General features: G+C 44.8%; 1 protein-coding gene across 1 annotated transcript in view; it reads right to left on the bottom strand.

Moving 5' to 3' along the window:
- Nucleotides 1-22,068, bottom strand: part of IGDCC3 (immunoglobulin superfamily DCC subclass member 3) — a 179,951-nt gene extending 157,883 nt beyond the window's left edge. Inside the window, exons 1-2 of the mRNA XM_074966574.1 lie at nucleotides 21,961-22,068; nucleotides 4,882-5,187 (exon numbers count right to left, since the gene is read on the bottom strand). Coding sequence (XP_074822675.1) covers nucleotides 4,882-5,187; nucleotides 21,961-22,027 — 373 coding nt within the window. The 5' untranslated portion in view covers nucleotides 22,028-22,068. The remainder of the gene's footprint in view (nucleotides 1-4,881; nucleotides 5,188-21,960) is intronic.
- Nucleotides 22,069-23,959: the final 1,891 nt, after the last annotated feature.

Here is a 23,959-nt window from a genome sequence, read left to right on the forward strand (position 1 = left end):
GGTAGAAGCCAACAGAAAGTGCTATTCCGCTGGAAGGAGAAGGAAGCAGGGAGGAATTTGTGCCTCTGAGAGGGTAGTGTTGATATGCTACAGTTTATGGTCTTGCTCAGGGCTGTGCCTACAGACACAATCAAGCCCTTTGCATCTGTTTTATCCAGCAAAAGAAGAATGTAAAACAAAAACAAAACAAAGCATCACACCTTTTCATTATTAATACCTAGTGATTATATAGCATTTCCATCCATAGAGCTCAAAAAGCTTTACCAAGGAGGTCAGAATTATCATCCCCATTTTAGAGATGGGGAAACCGAGGCACAGAGAAGGGACGTGACTTGCTCAAAATTACCCAGGAGTTCAGCATCAGAACCAGGAACTGACCCCTGAGTCTCCTGATGCCCAGACCTGTGGCCTGCCCACTGAATGATGCTATTATAGTTAAACACAACATCTGCAGGCCTGGAGAGAAAAAGAGAGCTAGTGTGAAATGAGCAATAAAATGCCTGATCAAAGTGCCTCTAATCAGCTTTTCCGGGGGCAAACTAAAGATCTTTAATGCTGTCCTGCTAAAAAAGGATCCCTCTTTTTCCCCCCTGCCCATGAATCTCTGCAAGCCAGAGCCAGACCTACACAGATAAATTCACACATCCTCCCTGATCCTTCCCTTAGGAGAACGTGGATACATGAAACTGATTTTAAGTAAGAAAGCTAAGAGTTATGAGAAGATAAATTATGAAACTGTTCTGTTATCTTTAGAAAAAAATAGCCGTATTCAATAACATAATCAGATTATAAAAGAGCATGCCGTATGCTGCGACCTTTCAAACCCACACACTGGGGTTGGACAAACAAACAACAAACAACTAGAAAGTTCTGATCAAGGACAGGCAAAGAAGTCTGCTAGATGCAGGTACAAATATCAAAGGTCTTTGTTCGGTTTAATTACTACTGTACGATTAATTACTGTATGAAAATACTATTAGCACATGTTCTGAAAATCCACATAACAGAACAAGCCAATTTCCATCCCTGCAATACTACTGTATAACAACAGAGGTACCCTTATGAAGCCTAGGTTTTATTCATGAGAATACATAGCAATTATATAGCATTTAACTAATTAAATTTGATAATCCTGCCCCTAGGAGGTCAAAAAGTGCACTTTAGCCCCATTTTACAGATGGGGAAACTGAGACAGAGAAATGACATGACTTGCCCAAGGCTGCAGGAAAAATCAGTGCCAGAGCCGGGATTTGGAGTCTTGGTTGACTCAGGAATGTCTGGCCTCCATTTCTATTGTCAGACCATGTTTCTCTGTATTAAAATTTCCCAAATCATTGCATCACTGATTTGTCTAAATACTGCCAAATCCAAGACTTTATTGAAAAGCTCAGGCAATTTACCTTCCCTGAGATATATGGCATAACCTTTCATTTCAATGCCAATAATCTATGAGGAGTTCGAATCTGAGCATTCATACCATGAGGACCCTGTATTATATATACATCTGTGATCAGCCTGGTTTTCCAGTTAAATTTTACCCAATATCAATGTGTTGAAGTAAACTTGAAACATAAAAAAAAGGCGATATCCAACAACACTTCCTGAATGCAAACATGGAAGCGCCACAGAGCCAAGAAGACTATAAGCCAAGCGACAATACAAAGCCAGAGTCTGTCATGATGATATGAGACGACCGTCATCCCTTTGAACAGAGTGAAATGTATAGCAGAGCTCTCTGGGGGCTCTGCTTTGTCAGATTCCTTTTACTTCTCAGTAGCGCAGCCTTGATAAACTTTCATGATTTTTTTTTTTATTTCTCCTTCACTTTTCTGCCCAGCTGTCAGTACAGAACGAAGGGCGTATCTGCAGGGGGACCAGGATTTAGCCCAGAGACATTTTTAACTCTTTCATATTTTCTTCCTTAAAGCAAAACAGCACCCAAGATTATAAGCGCTCGTTACCAGTTAATGCAACTGGAATTTCTGTGCTTAATGCACAAGGTGGGCGCCTCAAGGCAAGGACCATCTTTTTGGTATGTGTTTGTACAGCGCCTAGCACAATGGAGCCCTGATCCATGACTGGGACCCGTAGGTGCTACCATGGGACAAAGAATAAATAACCGGTGGCCCTGGCAGTGTGGAAGTCCAGTGCAAGAGACGACAAACCAATTTCCACCTGTTTGGAACATTGCTTCTAAATACAGCTGGGAAACAAAATTTCCAACCTAAACCTTTTTTCAGCAAAAGAGGCAGATTCGGGGACACCGGACTGTTTCATGAATTCATGCCAATTTCACCTGTTTCGGTCCAAAAAAAAAAAAAAAACCCTAATAAAAATGCTGAAAAAAATAGAAACTGTTCTTTTTTGATACCCAGTCGACTGAGGTGCCATTCTGCATTCTATCGAAGAAGCAAGATGGGTGGTGAAGATTTGGGGCCAGGGAGGACAGCCGTCATCTTGAGCGTCAGAGGGGATTGAATCTGGGACCTAACGAATAAGCCACTGAACTAAGTTTCTAGCTGGCACTTGCGGCGGATTCATATTTTCTATGGATCGGCAACACACGCTGAACAGTGGGTTACACTGGCCCAAGTACACGTGCTCAGCTCCATGCACCACGATGCCCTGCAGATGACTCCCATTCCTGGTGGGATCTCACTGCACGGGGTGGGGAGAAGACAGTATATTCTGTACAGGGTTAATGGAGCATGGGAAGAAATTATGATAGCTCCAAGCCCGAAGCCAGAATATGGTCCAGAATATTTTCAGCGTGATTCTCTTTCATTGTGATTTAAGCTAAAATCTAGTTACCAAAGGAAATGCTATTGAGGAACACACAGCTCTTCACATATATATTGACACCGTAGCCTAGAGAGCACTGTTTATTGACAATCAGCTATCCCAAAGGTAACTCCTCTGGCTCTTACATCTCCCACTTACAGGGCCAGGAAGTCGGAAATTATACTCCTGTGTCAGCCATCTCCCAGCTCAGAAGTGACAAAACTGGTCACCAAAAACGCTCTGAGGCTTGTCCTCAGGAGACTGGCATGTTACAGATCTGGCTACTTGCCTGGCACAGATCCAGACCCTTTGCCTCCTCGATACTGTCATTACTCACACCACTAAACGGCGAGGTTGGCTGATGGCCTCTCCGTACACTCAGGAACGGTTGATGGCAGGACGTTCCCTTTAACGACAGTCAGCGATCCAAAGCCCCACAGCAGGAAGGGAAGGATTTTAAGTGGTTTCAGCGGCAATAAGTATAACCAGGGAAGTTCCACACCCTGACGGAGGATATTGCCTGGGCTTTTTTGCCCCTTCCATCAGATGGTCTCAAAATAAATTACAAAGGCAATGGAAGCGTTTTTATGGGGCCACTCCTAGAGTGAGCAAATCATGTTCTCTTAAAGGAGTTGGGGTCTTTTCACAATGTTGGCCCAGAATTTTTACATGAAGGACCTCAGCCTGGTGATAGCCAAGGTGGGAATGGGGTATCTCCTTACTCGAACTGTACATAAAGTACACGCCTAGATATAACCACCAGATCTGGTTGAATGCAGAAAGGACACCCTACTGGACCTCAGGCAGCCTGCAGATAGCCTACTGGCAAAAGGACAGACCCTCTGTGGAAGGCACACAGACAGAAACCACCACTCAGGGGGCCGTTAGCTGCTGCTGCTATCTGGACAACCCTCAGACTCATGACCAAACCAGCAATCAAAAACCCAAGCGGGCTGCATTTAGGAAAACACCGGCAGAGCATATGCCACTCAAGAAAGAATTAACTTCAGGAACAGCATTTCCAAAGACGATGGGATAAATAAGAGAGCAGCAGACTGCAGGCACAGGCAGGCCACGGAATCACAATCGTGTTCCACTCAGTATTTTGTTCCCTTTCTTTCTTTTTTTTAAATTTCATTCACTCTTTGACATTTTCATTTTTTTCCCCCCTACAGGCTCCTACAACAGACAATCTGTCTTGTGCTGTTAGCCTCGCCCCCGAAGGCAACGCAATGCCACGGAGTAAATAAGCCTTGCTGCCTCCATACTGCCTGCCTTAAATAACAAAGAAATGGTGACCTTCAAAAGGTCTTTGCCTACTGTTGGAAAAGTGATGCCTTTTGAATGGTACCTAGCAGCGGGGAGAGGCAACGAGAATTCAAAACACAGAACAGAAGAGACATGAGTGATGGAGTATTCACTGTGTGACTGACTGCAACACACTCCTTTGGGACAGGGGATTTACTACCATGAGGTCTCTTTATTTTTCTCCTCCTTAAGCAAGGGCTGATTAGCTCTCCTTTTACAGGAGTACAATTATTCCAAAGATTAGATCACAGCGATAGCCCACATCTGCTCCCCACTCGTCTTTTTCTCTCATTCTTTTAATCCTCTCCTCCACCCCGCATTCAGGTTTCCAGACAGAAGCCTGCCAATGGCTTGGTTCTTACTGTTTAGCAATCCCGTCCATATATGAACTTTCACCCTTCCAGCCCTGCGTGTAAGATCTATAGAAAGAGGAGCACGGACGCTCCTGCACCAGTTCTGAAAGCACGCCCAAGCCACATCTCTGTGCACCAGATACAGGGAGGGCAGGCAGGCAGAAAACATAAGTGGCAGCTGGGCTCCCAAAAACCCATTAGCTCTGGGACAGAATGGGAGCACATGTACCTGTGCATCTCAGATCTATAGTCAAGTTGTGATGCCTCCTTGGCGTTCAGATCATTTAGATCCTTGTAGACTTACTGCTCTACCTCCAGCCAGCCAATGCAACTACTATGCATCCTTTAATGCTACCAGGGAATGAACATTTCTACTTCCAAAACAAGACCATCCTTGGCTGGAATTTGGAGGCCTGGATAGGGCGAGCGCAGTACTTACTAGCTGCTTGAATCTTCGCCTTGCGGCTGACCACCAGCCCAAAGCGGTTTTGAGCCATGCAGTCGTATTCGCCTTCATCAGACGACCCATCCCCCCTGACTTTCTGGAAGCGGGAGACGTACAGCGATCCATTGGCCAGCACAAAGGTGTTCTCATTGTCCATGACCATCGCCCCGTTCTTCCGCCACGTAATGGTGATGGGCGGGATTCCCTCCACCTGGCAGTACAGCACCAGCGGCCGCTCCTGCACGGCTATGTCATCACTGGGCTCCACGGCGAAGGCCAGCTCGGTGGAATGACCAAAATCTAGATGGGGGGAAAAGGGAACAAACCAAGTCAGTTACTTAATCCACAAGAAGCATCCAGAGTTAAGGCTCTGACTAAGACCAGGGATTTACGAAACCCGCCCAGAAACAACAGGTTGCTGTGTCTGGGCCGTAAGGACCTTTCCCAAGAAACGGGCAGAAGCTGCTTGGTCAAGAAGACTGGAAAGGGACCGCTCCAGCAAGGAATAGTTAGTTCCTCCTGGTGCCCTGAGGAGCACCTGGGAAGAGCACGCACATTGCAACAAGCAGCTCAGAGTCTGTGTTTCATTTTGAATCCTCCTGGAGCTGGCTAGGAAAATACAGTAAGGAGCAGCTGCAGGCAGTGTTGTTCAGAGATGCCTTAAGGGACTGAAATGAATGGGAACTGGGCATCCAAACCCTTGAGGTGGCTTAGGAAATCTCAGCCATATTATACCCACTTCGAGACTATTACCTGAGCCCTGACGGGCGGGGCAATGTCTATAAAAGAAGGATTCGTTCGAACAATGCGCATCTGTTACTTTAGAACAGCCATTCTTCACCTCATGACCCTAGGTGACAACAGGAAAAAAAGCTTCAGCCACTCCTCTAAGCAAACAGAAAGGGATGGTGGCCACGGCCCCCTGACTTATGACACCCCCTCAGGAGTCACGACCCTCAAGTTGCAAGTTCCTTGCAACTTATTGTTTCCAGGAAGCTAGTGGTGCCTTCTGAGGGAAGCCCCTTAATCAGCAGAGTTGGGCGGCTCTTTACTTTTACCACCTAGCACATCTTATGTAGTAGCAGTCACATGATGCCATTATTACATTCTTAATGAACAGTAAAGTAGGCACAGTAATATTAACTCACAATCTTATGGAGCAGAAACACAAAACATCTCCTGCAAGCCCATTACACTAACTGACGTCTTTAGAACATGGGTTAACGTAGAATTTCTAACACTAAGCAAATCCACGCTTCACACCACAAAGATACATACTAATTTTCTCCTTTTCCCAACAGAATGTCTAAACACTATGTCCTTTGTATTTTATGCTTCATTTAGTCCAGCACACCTTTTTAGGCTATAATTTGCAATGCAGTCGTGATTACAGACTTGAAGGAAAGGTGAAAATAGGCCAGCACTTTTAAGAATAGTTCAGAGTAAGTGTTTACATGCACACCTGAAATGTAAAAGGGGACCAAAGGACAGCTGTCCTAATATAAATATTTGAAGTGTGTAAACACCATGGATGGAGACTTTACTAGGGTGGTTAAGAGGAAGGATCACTAGAGGTACTGTCAGGACACTGAGAAAAGGAAAATAAAGTTGAACAACAGGAAAGTCTTCCCAACAATTGTGTTTTACAAGTCTCCCAAGGGTTGTGTTGGAAGCCTCATCATGTGGGGCATTCATCAGATGCTGCTTTCAAACATGAGGAGATCAAAGAATAATAGAAGATTAGGGTTGGAAGAGACCGCAGGAGGTCATCTAGACCAACCCCCTGCTGCAGGACGTACCCCAACTAAATCAAATAGAAATGCAGTTGAACACAATCCTGCAGTTCCAGGAAGGGATCAGATCGTCAAACATGCCTCTTCCATCTGCAATTTCTACAGTTCTCTGAAAAAAATGCTACTTGCTGCAGGCTGCATGTGCAATGTACCTGGAACCCACCAATTTGCGGAATGGGTATGAGTGCCAGATCATGCTGATACTCAGTGGAAAAGTTCTCTGCTACATATTCCAGAAACAACAGCACCAAATTTACTTTCTATGCACCTTGAGCCTCATCTTACTCCCTCTGATGTCGAACGGGGGGCTTGTCATGGATTTTAAATGGTCTTGTCTGGAGGATATTTCCATTCAGTCTCACACTATATATAAGATGACAAAATACACTGAAAATTAGACCAAATCTAGCTAACGTTTCTTTGGTACATCACTCCCTTCAGCTCTTCTTGCAGTTCTCTAGCAAAAGGGAAGAAGAGACGATGTTGTAAGAACTAGTGTAACCGAGTAAAACCGCAGTAATGATGCCATTCTCCATAGTACGTATCTGTATCTCTTCACCTCTTTATGTCCTAGGAGCACATGAAAGTTCCAGTTTAAATTAATGGGGTAGCCATCATTTAATCAGCAACATCCTCAACAGGTGGAGTCAGCCAAGCACACAATGGGCTCAATCCTGCATCCACTGAAATCAACAGCAAAACTCTCCCACTGATTTGAAGGGAGGAGGAGAAAAAGGGGCTAGGGTAGTAGCGGTTAAAGTTCCTTTCATGTTCTCCTGCCAATATGTTTCAACCCTGCCCTGGAAAGTCCACTTGTAGGGTGGAGAGCGCTGTTTAGTCTCCAGGGACTCTGCTGATATAGTTACACTGCTGCAAATTCCCTGGATGCAGACAAGATCCTACTGCCATGCTCATAGATACCATAGTGGCAATCTGGGCAACTACCTTGGTAACTTTCCAGTTACCTTATGTCTTCTCCTTCTCTAACGATTACTATAGAACCTACCACACTTCATAAACAAACCCCAGGGGACTAAACAGGCAATTAGCCAAACCAACTTTGAACACTCCAGCAAGCAATACGTCAGCTACACCGGAGGAAACTGTTGGAATAGGGATCATTCCCTGGGTCAGAAGGAAGTTTGACACTGTGGCATCAGACGATTCTAAAATTGCCGATGCGGTTGAGAGATCAACAAGTTCCTTGTCCCAAAGCGCTGTTGATGTCGTAACTTAAAATTTTGCCTTGGAATGGGTGAGTGAAGTTAATGGAATCCTGGCATGTGCATGTGTCCAGACAGAGTTCCACCAGGTGGAATCTACTAGTGCTAGAGAATCCATTCGGATCCACGGGGCTTTGTGGGTTTGGCCCTGGGAGCTCTTATCTAAGTAGTTCTGCCTCTCTCCCACTGGCTCCAGTGGGATGAATTCTGCGCACAGGTTTGCAGAATTGGGACCTTTATAGAGACGTTTTACCTGGTGACCCCGAGCCACAACTTATCATCCTTTATCATTTATATGACAGTAGGGCCTACAGGACCTCATTCAAGAACCAGATCCTATTCTGCTAGGTGCTGTAGACACAGATGACATCAAATGTGTTGAGGGGCTCTTTATGCATACCTTTCGTGCTAGCTAAAAATAAATAAGGGAAAGTGATACAAGATTATTTTTAAACAAAATTACCTTCTCTTCTGCTTTGTGAGCTAGGGTACTTTTCCTCTATTTTTTTTTCCTTTAGTTTCTATCAGTTACTTATATACAGCCGCTTAAATTGGATTACTGGGGGTAGATACTGAGTGTAACCTGAGAAGAGGCACAGGGTCAGAGCCAGCGAAGGAGGCAGGGTAACGCATGGCATGTCAAAGGTGCTGCTGGAGAGGTAGGCATGTGCACACGAAATGGACAGCCTCCATTTAGCAGCAGCCCCCTAAAATAAACATGCTCTCCCACCAGGTTACGAACCCTTTGTTACATGTCTTAGAATGTCAGGATAGCCTCACATACCTCGGTGATCAACCAGACCCTCCAGCTCCTTTTTAAGAGACAGCCCTGTGGCTCTCTCAGCAGCTCAAAGTGCAGCCGGCAGAATCCGTCAGTTACATTTCCCCCCAAATTAAGGAATTAGACAAACGCTCAGCATTTTTCTGCAGCATGGGCCAGAGTCTAAATAGCATCTAACACAACAGGGCCCCATTCTCTGCTGAGGCCTCTGGACCCTTCTGTAATAGGAACAAGATTCTTACTCATTCAACTCCCATTGAGTTCAGTGGGAATTTTGCCTGAGTAAAGACTGAGTAAAGACTTCAGGATTTGGCCCAACACCCAATCATTGAAGAGCCTAATGAAATAAATGCCCCATCTTCCCCCTCGTCTGTTGCATGAAATTGCTTATTATTATATGTACAATAAAGAGAAGAATCAACGTAATTACACACCCTTTCCCCACAATTGCTGTCATTATAATAACCATCATTAGGGCCTCTGATTGGGGATAATCATGTTTACCTCGGTAAACATTCTGCCTTGATCCTGACTGTGCGCGCGGCTTGAACGGGGAAAGGGCTGTAGCTCATCATTTTAAAAAATCTGTTGCTCTCAGGCCCGTGCTGGTTCGTGGAAGGCTTGAAAGATACTCAGCGATCGCCGAACCTGGGGGTGGGTTTTTTTTGAAGTGAGGAGCTGGATTGTATCTTTTGGGGGACTTGCATTGCAACTCACAGACCCCTCTCTGGGGCTGGAATCCTACCCCGATTCCCTCTTCCTCCAGAGGGCTAGCTTCCTCCTAGCCTAGATCAGCAGCAAATCACCCCTCCCCAGCCCTCTTCTGGCTTAGCTATGCTTGCTGGCACCTTGGGGCTGGCTATGCCCATTTCCCACCAGCTTATTCTGTGGGCATGTGGAGTACCGGGCACACTCCTCTCTGCTTACAGGAAGGCTGGTGTTGTGGTTAGGGCCCTAGCCTAAGGACTTAGGAAAATTAGGTTCAATTCCTTGCTCTGCCACAGACTTCCAGCAGCGTGACCCTGGGCAAGTCACTTAGGGCCAGGTATTGAGGTGAGGTGCCTAAAGATGCAGAGGGGTGACCAGTGGAATATTCAGAAGCTCTTAAGTGCTTAGACACTTCAGAAAATCCCACTGTGTGTGTTTTTAGGGACCTAAACACCTTTAAAAATCTGGGCCCCAGTTCCCCTCTGTGAAATGGGGATAACAGCCCTGCCCTGCCTCCCGGGGGTGATAAATATATTAAGACGTTTAGGAGGTGCTCAGAAACCAAGTAATGGGGCCATATAAGTAACTAAGATATACAGCCAGATTCCTGTGTGCCCATATTCAGGAATGTCAGGAGGAAGGCGTCTCCACCCCATTTGTCCCTGAAGGGACACCCAGTGCACCGTTCGAAAGCACCACTTAGTAAGTAAGACACTGAGTATCCATGGAGCAAGGTACTACTGAGCATGAATCAAATGTGGCAGAATCTGGCCACAGGTTTTACCCAGACAAAACTCCCACTGAATGAGGCCCAGTTCTGCACATCCTTGTTCATGAAATCAATGGGATTCTCCATGTGAGAAAGAGCCAATCAGGTGAGACAGGGGTATAGGACAGGGCATTCGTCCTGGAAGTTTTGCCTCGCTAAGGACTGAATTAAGCCGAAGGCCTGAGATCCTATATCACTTCCTCTGCTCACACGGGGCCAGGTTGTGCTTCCCATACTCACCCTCAGTATTACTTTACTCTCCAAGCTGTCCCATCCTTACTCAACATGGGAAAGGGTGGCACTATCAGATCCAGGAACTGCCTGAGCTAAAGTCCTTTTGGCCCAGAAATGCTCTCTTTGGGTAAGATTTTTCAAAGGCTCCAATGGGAGTTGATTTTCAAAAGGAGTTGGGCACCATGCCTTTGGACCCTGGGGGAGATTTTCAAAGTCCATTTGACTTTACACATATTGGGAAATTCAAGTGAAGCAAAGATTTTCCTTATCAGATTCCGGATCTTAAAAGGCAGATTCCAAACTCTGAGCCCAGGCTTTCTCCATGACAGTCAAGATTACAGTAAAAGGAATGATGACGTTAGCACAAGAATTCCCCCTGTGGGACAAGCAGCCTCCTTTTAGACAAAGGAATGTTTACTTTAGAGGTCAACCTGGATGTAGGAGAGGATGGATAGATTAGATAGATAGATTAGATGGATAAGGACCAAACAAATGTAAACTCTTGTCTCATAAATAGCAGAGTAAATTTATCAGGAAGCCACCAGTTTGAAGCAAAGTGGAAATAAACTCCATTTTCTAACCAAATGTAAACCATTCAACTTTGTAATTAATTGGGGTGGGGGTAATTACTCAGGCCATGTGCATTCATTAGAAAAGTCTAATTCCCTGAAATGCCTGTCCACATTTTGGCTGTATATCAAACCTAACATCATCCCATGCAAAGTCCCTGGAAAGAGGGATTTATGAAAATAGACTCTGAGTCAGTGTGTGTTATATTTGCTGCCTGAAAAGATGCAAACTGTTTCTAAAACTCTACTCAGCAGCCAGCTTGACTGATGACACAGAGTAACCGGGCATTGTTCAGCCAATTAAACAAATGACTGTCTTAACTCCAGCTGCCTATGCTTTGGAATTTGTGAGGGGAAATTGCTGTACCTTCTTTTAAAGGGAGGGAGGGTGAGTATTATTAGCACTGACACAAAAGAAAAAAGAAAATGACTGGAGGCCTCATCCTACAACTCCCCCTTTAAGAAATATTTAACATCTTTCCAAACAATATACGTGTCAATGTATAGGGTTACTGAACGCAAAATATCTCCTCATATTGATCACACAGAGAAGACAATTAGCACTTTGGAACTATGAGATTTACCTAGTGCTGAGTGAGAAAGAACTCTGAATGAATTAAAAGCTTAAAAGACACTTCCAAGTTTGTTTGTTTTTATAATTTTAATTTTTTTAAAACTCAGCATTCATTGTGATTCCCTTTAGAAGCTTGAAAAGAAATTTTTCTTCCCCTGATTCTGTCCTTTTCCATTTGGGAACCGTTTCCCCACCCCCACCCCCACCCCGTGCTTTCAAAAAAGGTGAAATTAAAAAGTCTTATTTTACAAGAGTAATTATTGTTATGATCTGTAATAGTGTAACTTGTAGAGGCCCCAACTCAGATCAGGGCCCCGTTGTGCTAGGCGCTGTACAAACACACGGAAAGAGAGATCATCCCTGCCTCAAAGAGCCTACAGTTTAAGCAGACAAAGCTAGTACTATGATTATTTCCAATCCACAGGTAAAGGAATCAAGGCACTGAGAAATTAAATGACTTACTAAAGTCACACAGGAAATCAGTGGAGAAGCTAGGAATTAAAATGGGTCCCAGTCCAATTCAGCTCCACCATGCCCACTCCTGTCCTCACCCAGCCCTTTGTCTCCATATGTTGGGGAGGAGCGGCAACTGGTATATGACATGGCTATGCAGTCTTTGCCAGCTTTAGGCTAATGGAGATGCCCCTTCACAGGAAGAATTTTCCTGTCCAATTCTCTGGACGGTTTAAATTCAATGTCAGTGACACAACGTGAACTTGTCAGACTACCAAATCCAGCCTCGTGTAGCCTATTGAATATAAGGGGCCTGACTGTCCTCTGCATTATTCCACTGTCAATGGGGCCACATGAGCATAAACCTGGAGAAATGCAATGAAGAGTTCGGCCCAAGGTGCCTTACCCACAGAACTATCGTGGTTAGTAAAGGTAAATGCCTATGGACGTGTGGGAGCAGGATCAGAGCTTCTGATAGTTAACTGCAGAGCCAGCAGAAAGAGAAGCACAAACCAACTGTTTTTTGGTCAGGTCCTACAAAAAGTGGCTACTGTTTTGCTTTCTAAATTTCTCAGTATCACAGGGCTATGTTTTAATAAAATGGGGGTGTCAAAGAAACATGTAGACAAGGATGACCCAGTGGATACAGTGTACTTGGATTTTCAAAAAGCCTTTGAGAAGGTCCCTCACCAAAGGCTCTTAAGCAAACTAAGAAGTCATGGGATAAGACGGTAGGTCCTCTCATGGATCAGTAACTGGTTAAAAGACAGGGCAGGAATAAATGGTGAGTTTTCACAGTGGAGAGTGGTAAATAGCAGGATCCCCCAAGGGTCTGTACTGGGCCCAGTGCGGTTCAACATATTCATAAATGATCTGGAAAAAGGGGTAAACAATGACATTGCAAAGTTTGCAGATGATACAAAATTACTCAAGATAGTTAAGTTCAAAGCAGACTGCAAAGAGTTACAAGGGGAATCTCACAAAACCGGGTGACTGGGCAACAAAATGGCAGATGAAATTCAGTGTTGATAAATGCAAAGTAATGAACGCTGGAAAACGTAATCCCAACTAGACATACAAAATGATGAGTCAAAATTAGCGGTTACCATTCTAAGAAAGATCTTGGGGTCACTGTAGTAAATCTCTGAAAACATCCACTCAATGTGCAGCGGCAGTCAAGAAAGTGAACAGAATGTTAGGAACCATTAAGAAGGGATAGCTAATAAGACAGAAAGTATCATAATGCCACTACATAAAGCGATTGTAGGCCCAAACTTTGAATACGGCATGCAGTTCTGGTCACTCCATCTCAAAAAAGCTATATTAATATTGCACAAGATACAGAGAAGGGCAACAAAAATTATTAAAGGTACGGAACAGCTTCCATACGAGGAGAGAGTAAAGAGACTGGGACTGTTCATCTTGGAAAAAAGATGACTAAGGGGGGATATGATCGAGGTCTATAAAATCATGACTGGTGTGGAGAAAGTGAATAAGGAAGTGTTATTTACCCCTTCACATAACACAAGAACCAGGGGTCACCCAATGAATTTAATAGGCAGAAGGTCTAAAACTAACAAAAGGAAATACAATGTCAACCTATGGTGCTCATTGCCAGGCGATGTTGTGACAGCCAAAACTATAACTGGGTTCAAAAAGGAATTAGATAAGTTCATGGGGGATAGGTCCGTCAGTGGCTATTAGCCACGATGGGCAAAGATGCAACCCCTGCTCTGGGTATCCCTGAGCCTCTGCCTACCAGATGCTGGGACAGACGACAGGGGAAGGATCACTCAATAAATTCCTCTGTTCTGTTCACTACCTCTCAAGCATCTGGCATTGGCCACTTTCGGGAGACGGGGTACTGCATTACATGGACTATTGGTCTGACCCAGTATGGCCATTCTTATATTCTTATTAGAGAGTTAGGATCTGAAGGAGGTTCTCTAGCAGATGACAACTGTTTCAAGGCTGATGAAATTGGGAACCTAAAAATCTGGACAGTGTCCCTTTAAATCTTCCTGAAGATGACCAAGTCACTGACTAGTAGAGCCCTACTCTGTAGTATAGTGCAAACTGGCTCTTTAGGGCATTCAGAAAATTTACATTTAAAGAAGAGAACAGACTATAATGGTCCCTAGTAAAGTTTACTAGCACCGAATTTTTTATCCCCTTTCCATTTCGATGGGAGGTTATATAAAGCAATTTTCCATCAGCGCACATAAAACACGTCCATCATTCGTGGGAGTGCACAAGGACTTAGCCAAGCATAACGCAGCACCTCTGGGATATCTGACCTAGGGCCCAGCCCAGCCCTCTTCACCCAGGGATTGCAGGCATAGAGAGGACTTTTGGGCCCACTACCTCATGTTCACTGACTGGCTCCCACTTCACCCCAGTTGCAGATGCTTTGGGGCCCCAGTACAATTGCCTCTCCTCCCATCAGCTGATGAACATTTTGCCTGAGTAAGGAGCAAGTATGAAGTGAAGAACCAGTCTCCCATTCAGCAAAATGCCCCCTGATGTTATAAACTAGAGCAGACAATTCCCAGGAGTTAGAACTCTGAAGACAGTGACAACAAGGGTGAGAAAAATTCCAAACTCTATGGCCTGCTCCAGAGTGAGACCCAAAACATGTTGGTTGTGACCATCTTTAAACAAAGCTGTAGCCAGCGGGCCTCTCGGCTGGAAGGATGGTCCAGGGTGGGGCACCAGTCTAAGACTCAGGAGGCCCGAATTCAATTCCCAGTCTATTTGGGAATACCCGGAAAGGGGAAAGACCTCTTCCAGATTGAGCTATTGAGTGGAATTAGTCAGCAATAAGGTGTTCATAGAGTAGACAGTCACCCAGGAGTATAGGATGCATTATTATTATTTAGATTACAGTCGATCTTAGAGACCTCAAATGAGACCACAGCTCCATTTTGCTGGGTGCTGTACATACACACAGTAAGATACAGTCCCTGCCACAAAGAACTATAATAGACAAGACGGCACAGAGAGATGAAATGATTGCTCAAGGTCACATGGTAAGTTAGTGGGCCCCCTTCTGCACGTTATTGCGGCTTGGAGCAAGTTAGAGCAGCCTTTGTTCTGCTCTACCAGTACAGGAGGAAGAGCCAGGCACAGAGCAGCAGCAGGATTAAGGGAGCATATACACACCCTGACTTGTGCTCTGTGCAATTTGGCCACATGCAAGGATCTTGCCCACAAAACTTTGATCTATATAACTTTTGTGTAACTATTTCAGACACAGATCATCAAGATCCCACTGCAGTTATGGGAAGTCAACCACATGGGATACACGTACCACTTCCCAACGGCTGATTCACGTTATGTGTATCAAAGCAGGGCAAAAACACCCAACGTCCTTGTCAACATGCCCATGCCAATCAACCTCTCGGAAAACATGGGTTACTTGTAGCATCCAAAGCAGAGTGGGCAGGGGTAGAGATTATCACCCATCCTCTTCCAAAGGTGGGAACATGCTCTGTTTCATACAGCTCCAGCAGAAAGCACAGACGCTGTTGTGACCCAAGCCTTGTCACCAATGGCTGTGTCTTTTGCTCTTCATATAACAAGTTATATGAAGAAGCCACCCAGGCACAGCGGGGGCCCAGACAATCTGTTCTAAATACACCCAAACACATCAGGCCTAGCTACATGCACACTGATGCTCTGGCTGCTTCTAAACCACCGAGCACAGTGAGTAGTGACATTAGAGGGCCCACAAACTATTTAAAGGGATATTTCCCTATCTCTCTTCGCTACAGCTAGAAACAACCACCACCAGGGGACCAATCAATCCAAAATATTTCATAGAGCATAAGTTCTGTTCTTTTTATCATTTTTTTTTCCTTCTGCCCCTGGTCCCCACTCTTCCTTCAAGACCGTTTTCTTCTCTAACTTGACCTTCTCCCTCATTTTTTTAACATCTGGCATTTTCCCTCTTTATCATTCTTTCTCTCCTGCAACCCCACCTTGGTCCTCTCCTCTGTCCCTCGGGGAGCAAAGTGCAATTGCTCCTCACCCTCCAAATACGACTATGTCGATAGCCCCATGTGACAGGTCAGGAACTCTTTCCTGCCCCCAAATATGACACTCATTGTAACCCTGTGTCTGGGCCCCACTGACCTTTCAGAAAGTGAATGGGAACCTTCCTCACTGACTTCCAGGGGCGCTGGTTCAAGCCCTGTTGTCTGTGGGGAGAACTGCCACCTGTAGGTATCAAAACTAATGCCCGGAGATAGCACTGGGATCCAAAGAGCTCCCCATTTCCTTCTGGATCCTTCACAACGTGGACCCTGCAAGACTTCCAAGGGAGGACTAGCCACACCATCCCTATCTGGCATCCCAGGGTGCCTGGTGCTTCACAAGGAGAATGATGGCAGGGAAACCGTCCTTGAGAGCTCTCGCTCCGAACTGATGGCAGCAATGCCATGCACCTCATGTGGATGATAAGAAAGAGGGCAGTGAAGGGGATTCTGTCTTGAGACTGCAGGACACCTGGAGACCCTGCAGTTTCTCTCTAGCATCACAGGTCTACAGCCCACACTCAGAGTCTCCCCAAGCCATGAGGACTTGACAGTCCTGGACTGGAAGATGACCCTACGACAGACATAGCAGGTTCCTTTGGGGAAAAATATCCTCAACGTATCCTTAATTTAATCTTTGGGGTGTTTTATTAATTCCCAGGGGATTTAAAGAAGAAAGGTACCGCATTAGCTCTTTCCATCCCCTTCAATTCCCTTTGCCTTATCACTTCTCATTCCACACCTTACTGAAAATGAACAGAGGCAAACATGGCCATCAATCTGATGGAGATATAATGAAGTACCAAGGGCTAGCTGATCAGTACTGGCTCCACCTCCAGGGGGTATCAGTTGCATGGGCCACACATCAAAGCTGTTTTCAAATGAAATATCAGCACCTCTTCCCCTTCATACTCATTGCATGGGTCTGAGCTGCAAAGATTCTTTCGGCAAAAGCATCGGTTTACAAAAGAGCTGCCATACTGGGTCAGACCAATGGTCCATCTAACCCAGTATCCTGTCTTCCGACAGTGCCCAGTGCCAGATGCTTCAGAGGAAAAGAGCAGAACAGGGCAATTATCCAGCGATCCATCCCTTATCGTCCAATCCCAGCTTCTGCCCAAGAAAGAAAAAAAAAAATCCCAACTTTTGTTTTACGATTAGCTTCATCAAAACAATGAGCAAAAATGAAACGAATCCTTTCCTCGGCTATGGAACTCCGGTTTTAAATTACTAAAGCAGCAGCAGCAGGTCTGGACTGTTAAGTGTCTAGGCTCCACTCAAGTGCAGGCTGCGGTGGGACAGTGACATCTGATATAATAGCAACACCAGATTAGTAGCTATGTGCTTTTCCCAATATGTCAGCCTGCTTGCCTCGCTCTTCTTTTAAAGTGCAATTATTGACATGTCTGCCCCTTAAACATTGGGTTTATACGCTTGCCAGTGACTCCTGAACATGTGTCAACAATTATTTTTATTTCCTTGAAAAACCAAAATGTTCATATTCTTTTGGATAAAGTGACTGGGTAGGTTTTCATGAGCTCTGCTCTGTAATTTATTAGTTTCCAAACTCTGTAAAACGACAAGCTCCAGTAAAGTTCAAATAAGCTGGTGATTCCAAAGTAATTCTGAATTGACTATTTCCCCTCCCACCGCATTTGGATATAGGTGAATTTAAATTAAAATTCTTAGTCTGAAAAAGGTTTGCCTGGCTTGTCTGGTTAGATCAAATAAAAGGGTGATATTATGGGTCAAAAAACCAGAAAGCCGCTCATGTTCTGAGGCTGTTACAATCTGCAAAATGAAATGCATGGCATGCTCTCTAATCAATGCAGAATTAGCTCTCTGCTTTCAACAGGAAAAAGCCAGAAGCTCAGCATGGAGCTATACTGACACGCTGCTCCTCACACAGAAACCACACGGCTCGGGCCCGATCCTGCTCCCGTTGAAGTCAATAAGAAAGTTCCCATTGACTTCAATGGGAGTAGGAGCCAGCCTCTGAATGTCAATGCTGCACCATGGTGATAAAGCCAGGCTCTCTTGATCTCAATACTTCAGACAAAGGAGTTACTTTTAGGCAGTGGGGAAGTGAACGCACGGGGGGGTGGGATAAAGGAGCACACACTCGATGGAACTGCTTCTAAAGTATCTGCGGAGCATAGCTGTGAAGGGGCTGGTGCTGCATGGGGTCCGTGCTCTGCACTCAGCATGCTCCAAGAGGAAGAGAAGAGAGAGAGAAATTCCAGGCACAAAGAAGGAAATCAGAAAAGTAAAGTCAGTGCGAAGGAAAAAAGACAGTTCCTCATTCGTATGTATACCATAAAAACGCCTTCTCTGCCATTTGACAGAAGTTACTGCTGGGAGCCCGATTCTGCTCTCACATATGCCATGTAAATGACACCAGTGGAGTCACACTGGTGTAGAAATGGAGGGGGGGCGGGCGAGGAGTCAGGATTGTAATATAGACCCTGGGCCCAAATCTGTATTCTTTACGTGCTCTGAACTCCCAATGGACTTCACAGGGAGTTTTGGGTGTAGGAGGACGGCAGGCTGATATGTAATAAAGACCAGGAAGAAAAGATTAGATAAATGTATAAAATTTCTATCTGTATTACCATTATGCAGAGTCTCATCTAGCTACTTGGGTCGGGGACTGACTATATGTTTGTACAGCACCTAATACAATGGGGCACTATCTGCATTAGCCATTAGGTGCCATTGAAATATAAATATTAAATAATAATAGGCACCCTGATACCATGGGATCTCAGCCATGATGTTATTACAATAACAATTATTGTATAGTTACACAATATGGAGATGCAGGCATACTCTACACTCTCTTTTCAGCACTCTCGGGTTTTACATGTAACTTTGTTATTGCTAGACAACCCTTGCTGTCATTTTATTAACCATGAGATTTTGATTGTAAATGAAAACTGATCAGCTCTTAGTACTTAAACACATTCTTAAGCTGAACTCCCTGAACAAAACAAAGACTGAATGCAGGTTTGAATTTCATATATTGTCTTTGAGTTTTATTAGGGAAATGATACCAGATACCCTGTATGTATTTTAAGAGAAAAGACAGGGTCTTATGCCAATTTAGGAGAAAGCAATCCCTTTTCACATTAAACAAAACCCAAAAGCCATGTAGAATAGGAATTAGCGAAAGCTTATAGCTTCAATAATTTAAAAGTTAAGCCTACTTAAATATAAATGACAACATTTAATTCCAAGGCTGTTACTAAGCAGAACCTGGGTGCATCTCATATCCTGTGCCTTTCTTTGAATGTAGGGCTCAGCAATGACAGACAAAAGCTGTCCATCACCCAGAACAAAGAACTCCAGGAAATTAAAAAAAAGAGGAAATACTGTCTTGAAGCTGAACCCAGATCCCATGAACTTAGCCCCCAGCCGGTTCAGCTTTCACTTGGTTTATTTAAGAGGCAGCCTGCACTAATTTTGGAAAGTTTGAAAAACACGGAGGATGGAACTCAAGCATTATGTAAAGAAAAGAGAGAGCATCCTGAGAAAAAGAAAGCCCAACATGACACACTACCTCCTCTATGCAGAACCTATGAGTCACAGTCTCCCTCACAGTGGAAAAGGTTTCTATTGAGTTACTGATTGACATACACATAGAACGTTTTATTAAATTCAGCGGGCCACAGAAACTTACACTCACTGTTTCTACAGTGTTAAGCCTATTGAGGGAGAAAAAAATCCTAGAATAAGAAGGAAAAAACAACAACCACCTTTTAAACCGCAGCCAAATGTTCCTAAGAAGGACCAGGAAAGCATACCACAAAGTCACCAAAACAACTACACACTGCAATAAAAACGAAAACATGATGCAATCTAAGAGATCAGTAGACAATAAACTAATAATGAGCTTGATTTTTGAAGGTTAAATTTTCAATAACTTGCAAGGAAAAAAAAAGAGGTAAAAACACCCCAAGCATTATTTCAATCACCTTAATTGCACTATTATCTATCCAGAAATCATACCAGGCTGATAAGGAGACCTGTCTCATTACTGTTCAATTCATCACTGTTTTTATATTTTCCAAGAGCTACACACACTTCTTCCACCACTGGCTGCTAAGAACCGTACAGCAGGTTTATTACTGTAATAACCCAGCACCCTGGTTTCCTAATCATTTTTCATACACCCAGATTAAGTGTAACACTATTCTCCTGTTCTGAGAAGGCTAAGCTGTTTCTCAAACAACTTGTACCGTATTTCGTTCAGGTTCCTCCACGAACCGGGGAGGGGGAAAGAGAGAAATCCTTTTCCCACATGAATTTTTCCACCTTTGCCAAAGAAGATCACTTGCCTTTCTTGGTTCTGTTTTTACATTGATTTTGTATTTTAAGGGCACCCAGACTAGGGGAGAAAATGTTACAATTTATCAGCAGGGTTTGTGATAGGTCCAGGGGAAAACCCCTTTGATGTTTTTGTAGTTCAGCCTTACACCTATGGGGGTGTTACTGGTTGTGTTGGCATTTGTGTGAACCGAAGCCAAGCATTACATGAAAGCATAACACTTGTAGGTTTAAAATAGTTTGCTGTTTCTCTTGTAACTTTCACTATAACTTCTACCCTGTTAGCTATCATTTGCACTGACAAGGATTGTGCATTTTATGGTAGGATTCATCCCACACACACACACCCCAGTGTGTGTATATTCTTCCAGGTGTGAATTCTAAATAGTAATGGTGCAAACACCATTGCAATCACAGATCACTCAGTAACACCAACGTTAATTTCTATCAGTGATAACGAATGCCATGGGGTCTATTCTGAATCTATATGCAGGGGGGTTCTTTTCTTTCTTCCAATTAAACATAAAGCAGTTCTGATATAGTTGGAACATTTCCAATTAATCCGGTTTATAATTTGACAGGCCATCAGAAAATTCTATAGGAACATCTGTGGGGGAGGGGGAATCCCCCATTATTTAATTGTATACCCCCCCCCTTCTTTCCAATCTACACAGCTACACACAATCTTCCCCACTGACACCAATCAAGATTTAAACTTCAAAAACCTGGCCAGAGAACATTTTAAATGGCTTAGCTTGCAGTTTTCCAGCATACCCCCTACCCCCCCCCCCCCGAGCCCGCTTGGTAGGGGAAATCCTGTCGAACTTTGCAAACATGGGGATGCTAATGCAGAATATAAATTGCCTCTGTGTGTGTGTGTGTGTGTGTGTGTGTGTGCGTGCGTGTGTTGAAAAAAAGTTTACTCGGTGCTTCAGAATATCGCTTACAGACCTCTGGCCCGGTTTCAGGATGACTCAGACCCAAATGAAATCAGAAGGGCATTTCAGTGCAAGGATGAGCCTCACTGAGCTTCAGGAATTCAGCTCCCCATGCAACTGCTGTGACTCTCGAGCTGCTGGCTGGAGCCCCGAAAAGAGCGAGTCTGCCTCTAATAATGAACTGCCAAAGTGGAGAAAAAATAGCAACCGAGCCAGCAAGTGCTGCCTGGCCACAGAGAGAGGGTGGGGGGTGCAGAGAGAGCGCGACCCGTTTGCAGCGATACTGTAGTATTCACGGCTGCTTGGCAAATTTCCCTGCTGGGAAAGGAGCTTGTTGACAGACCCATGTGCTCCCAGCAAAGCAGCCAAGAAAATCAAAACACAGGCGGGGAGCGTGTGGCTGGATCAGCGCTGGTGCCCCCCACCCCTCCCGACATCCCCCCTTTAGAGCCAGGTAGAAATTCAGGCACCCAGTGCCCGGGTGCAAATAAATGCCCCAGCCACAGAGGGGCTCCTGCCCCTTCTGGAAAGCGGCTCAGCAACACGCTCCGAGCCGGCGGAGACAGGTCGGAGCCGGGGGAGATGGAATGGGGTGCGGGGGGTCACCCCCCAGCGTGGGTCTCTGCCCCCACCCCACCCCCCGGGCAGGCAGGAGAGGGATCCCCGCTTACCTCCCGCGAAGGCGAGCAGCAGGAACCCGAACACGCCGGCCGGCAGAGGAGAGCCGGGGGAAGCCATGGATCCACTTTTGGTGTGGCTGGTGTCTCTCCTCCTCTGCGATCCGGGGGGGAAATCCAGCTGGAGGGGTGTAGGGGGGGGAGAATCAGCCCCCTCAAAAGCGGGTTTCAGGGCCCCCCAAAATATCTCCAAAGCACCGAAATGGAAAAAAAAGGGGGGGGGGGTTGGAAGCCAACCTAGATCCTCATGGTGCGAGCGCTGCCTAAGACAATTGGTGGCTGGAGAGGCTGGAATGGGCTTGCGCCATCTTGCACATCTATCAGGGATCTGTCAGCATCTCCCTTTGCTCTTTGCAAACACACAGGCATGAACATTACTGCCTCCCCTGCACCGGGGCCAGCGATCCCTCTCTTCCCCCCGTGCACACTCACTCCTCTCTCTCCTGGAGGCCCCTTCTGGGGAACAAAAGATCCAACTGGCGCTTTATGCGACTGGACATTTCAAGGCAAAGCAAACGGATCCCCCCCTTGCCCCACCAGGCTTTGAACTGGAGCCTGGATATTCCAGGAGAACATCAAAAGGCTCATGCACTTTCTTTTATAAACCGGCGAATAGCTGCTTTCTTTCCTGAGATTCAGGGGAGCCGGGCTCATTTTGCAAAGCATAAAGGAAAAGGCAGCGAGGGGAGTCTCAAGAAAAAGTGATGGTCATGTTCGCACTGTAGTTACCAAAAAAATAAAATTAAAGGGCACCCAAAAAAAAAAAAGAAAAGAAAGTTGTATGGGAACCTTTTCCTTTGGCTCAGCTACAAATACCGCTGCCCGTTTTTATTTTTACTCTGGATTAGCTCAATGAAAGGGCACCCTCCACCAATTGTTTGGGGCTTGTGCAAATGCAAAGCATGTGCTTCATTTATTTCACTCTGCAAAAGCATCCCAGGGAGGCAGCTTTGATAGAACAGCGGTTCTGCAAAGTAGAGTTGCACTGGGTTTCCTTGCATAGTTGAATTGCTCCGGATGGATGCTGGTGTGACTGAGGAGGAGGAATTTGGCCCACTCTGATGCAAAGAGCAAGAAAAGATCTCCCATTTAATATGGTAAAACTTATCTACCGTTGGGTCAGATGAAGGGGATTTGGACAGTTAGACAGAAGTTAAAGAAATTCAAATACCCCTCCCCTCCATAAAAACAAGATATATTGAGCTAAATCTATTCCTAGTGTATCTTGACTGGAGTCAGTGCATTGATACAACAGGGATGAGTTTAGTCCCCTGGAAATTAATTAAAGCAAACTTCTACCATGTGAGCAAATGGGTGTTAAAATAGAGCTCTGCTCCCTAAATCAGGCAACTCAAAGAGAGAGGAATTACAAAGGAAGTATGTTATGCATTTACCGGCTGCATGTAAGAGAAAGAGCAACAGTATGCAAGATGCTGAAGATAGATTTCTACTGTCTAAAACAAAGCCACAGAGAAGAACTCTAGCTTCCTCCCCTCCCCCCCCCCCCCCTTTAGAGGATATAAACAACATTTCTGTCTATAAAGGATTGATTTATTGCACTGACAGAAAAGAGAAAATTGCTTTACATGCTAATTCTAGAAGATCAAATTAAGAGCTAACAAATTATTTTACACTTTAAGAAAGGGACCATTTGTCTTGCAGAGTTAAACATAACTCTTCAGGGCAAAGTTATTCTACTTAATAATCCTTTGTGGTCAGGTTCTGAAGGAAATGGCTTTTTTTTTTTTAACTGACTTGTTGTCTTGGGGGGGGGGGGGATGTTTTAAATATGGGAACATCTTGAATCTTGTTCGCCTGAATTTAATTCACTGTGCCAACAATCAGGAACGTGCACAGACAACATGGTCAGTACTAGAAAAGGAGTAATGTTGGTCCCTTTTGTACAAGATGTACAAAGGGAAGTTCCAAAAGTATCAGTGAAACATTTCCAGCTGAAGTTAGGAAGTATTAAGGTAGCTTAAATCCACAGCAA

This window comes from Natator depressus, chromosome 10, assembly GCF_965152275.1.
Source record: "Natator depressus isolate rNatDep1 chromosome 10, rNatDep2.hap1, whole genome shotgun sequence".
Lineage (NCBI taxonomy): Eukaryota > Metazoa > Chordata > Testudines > Cheloniidae > Natator > Natator depressus.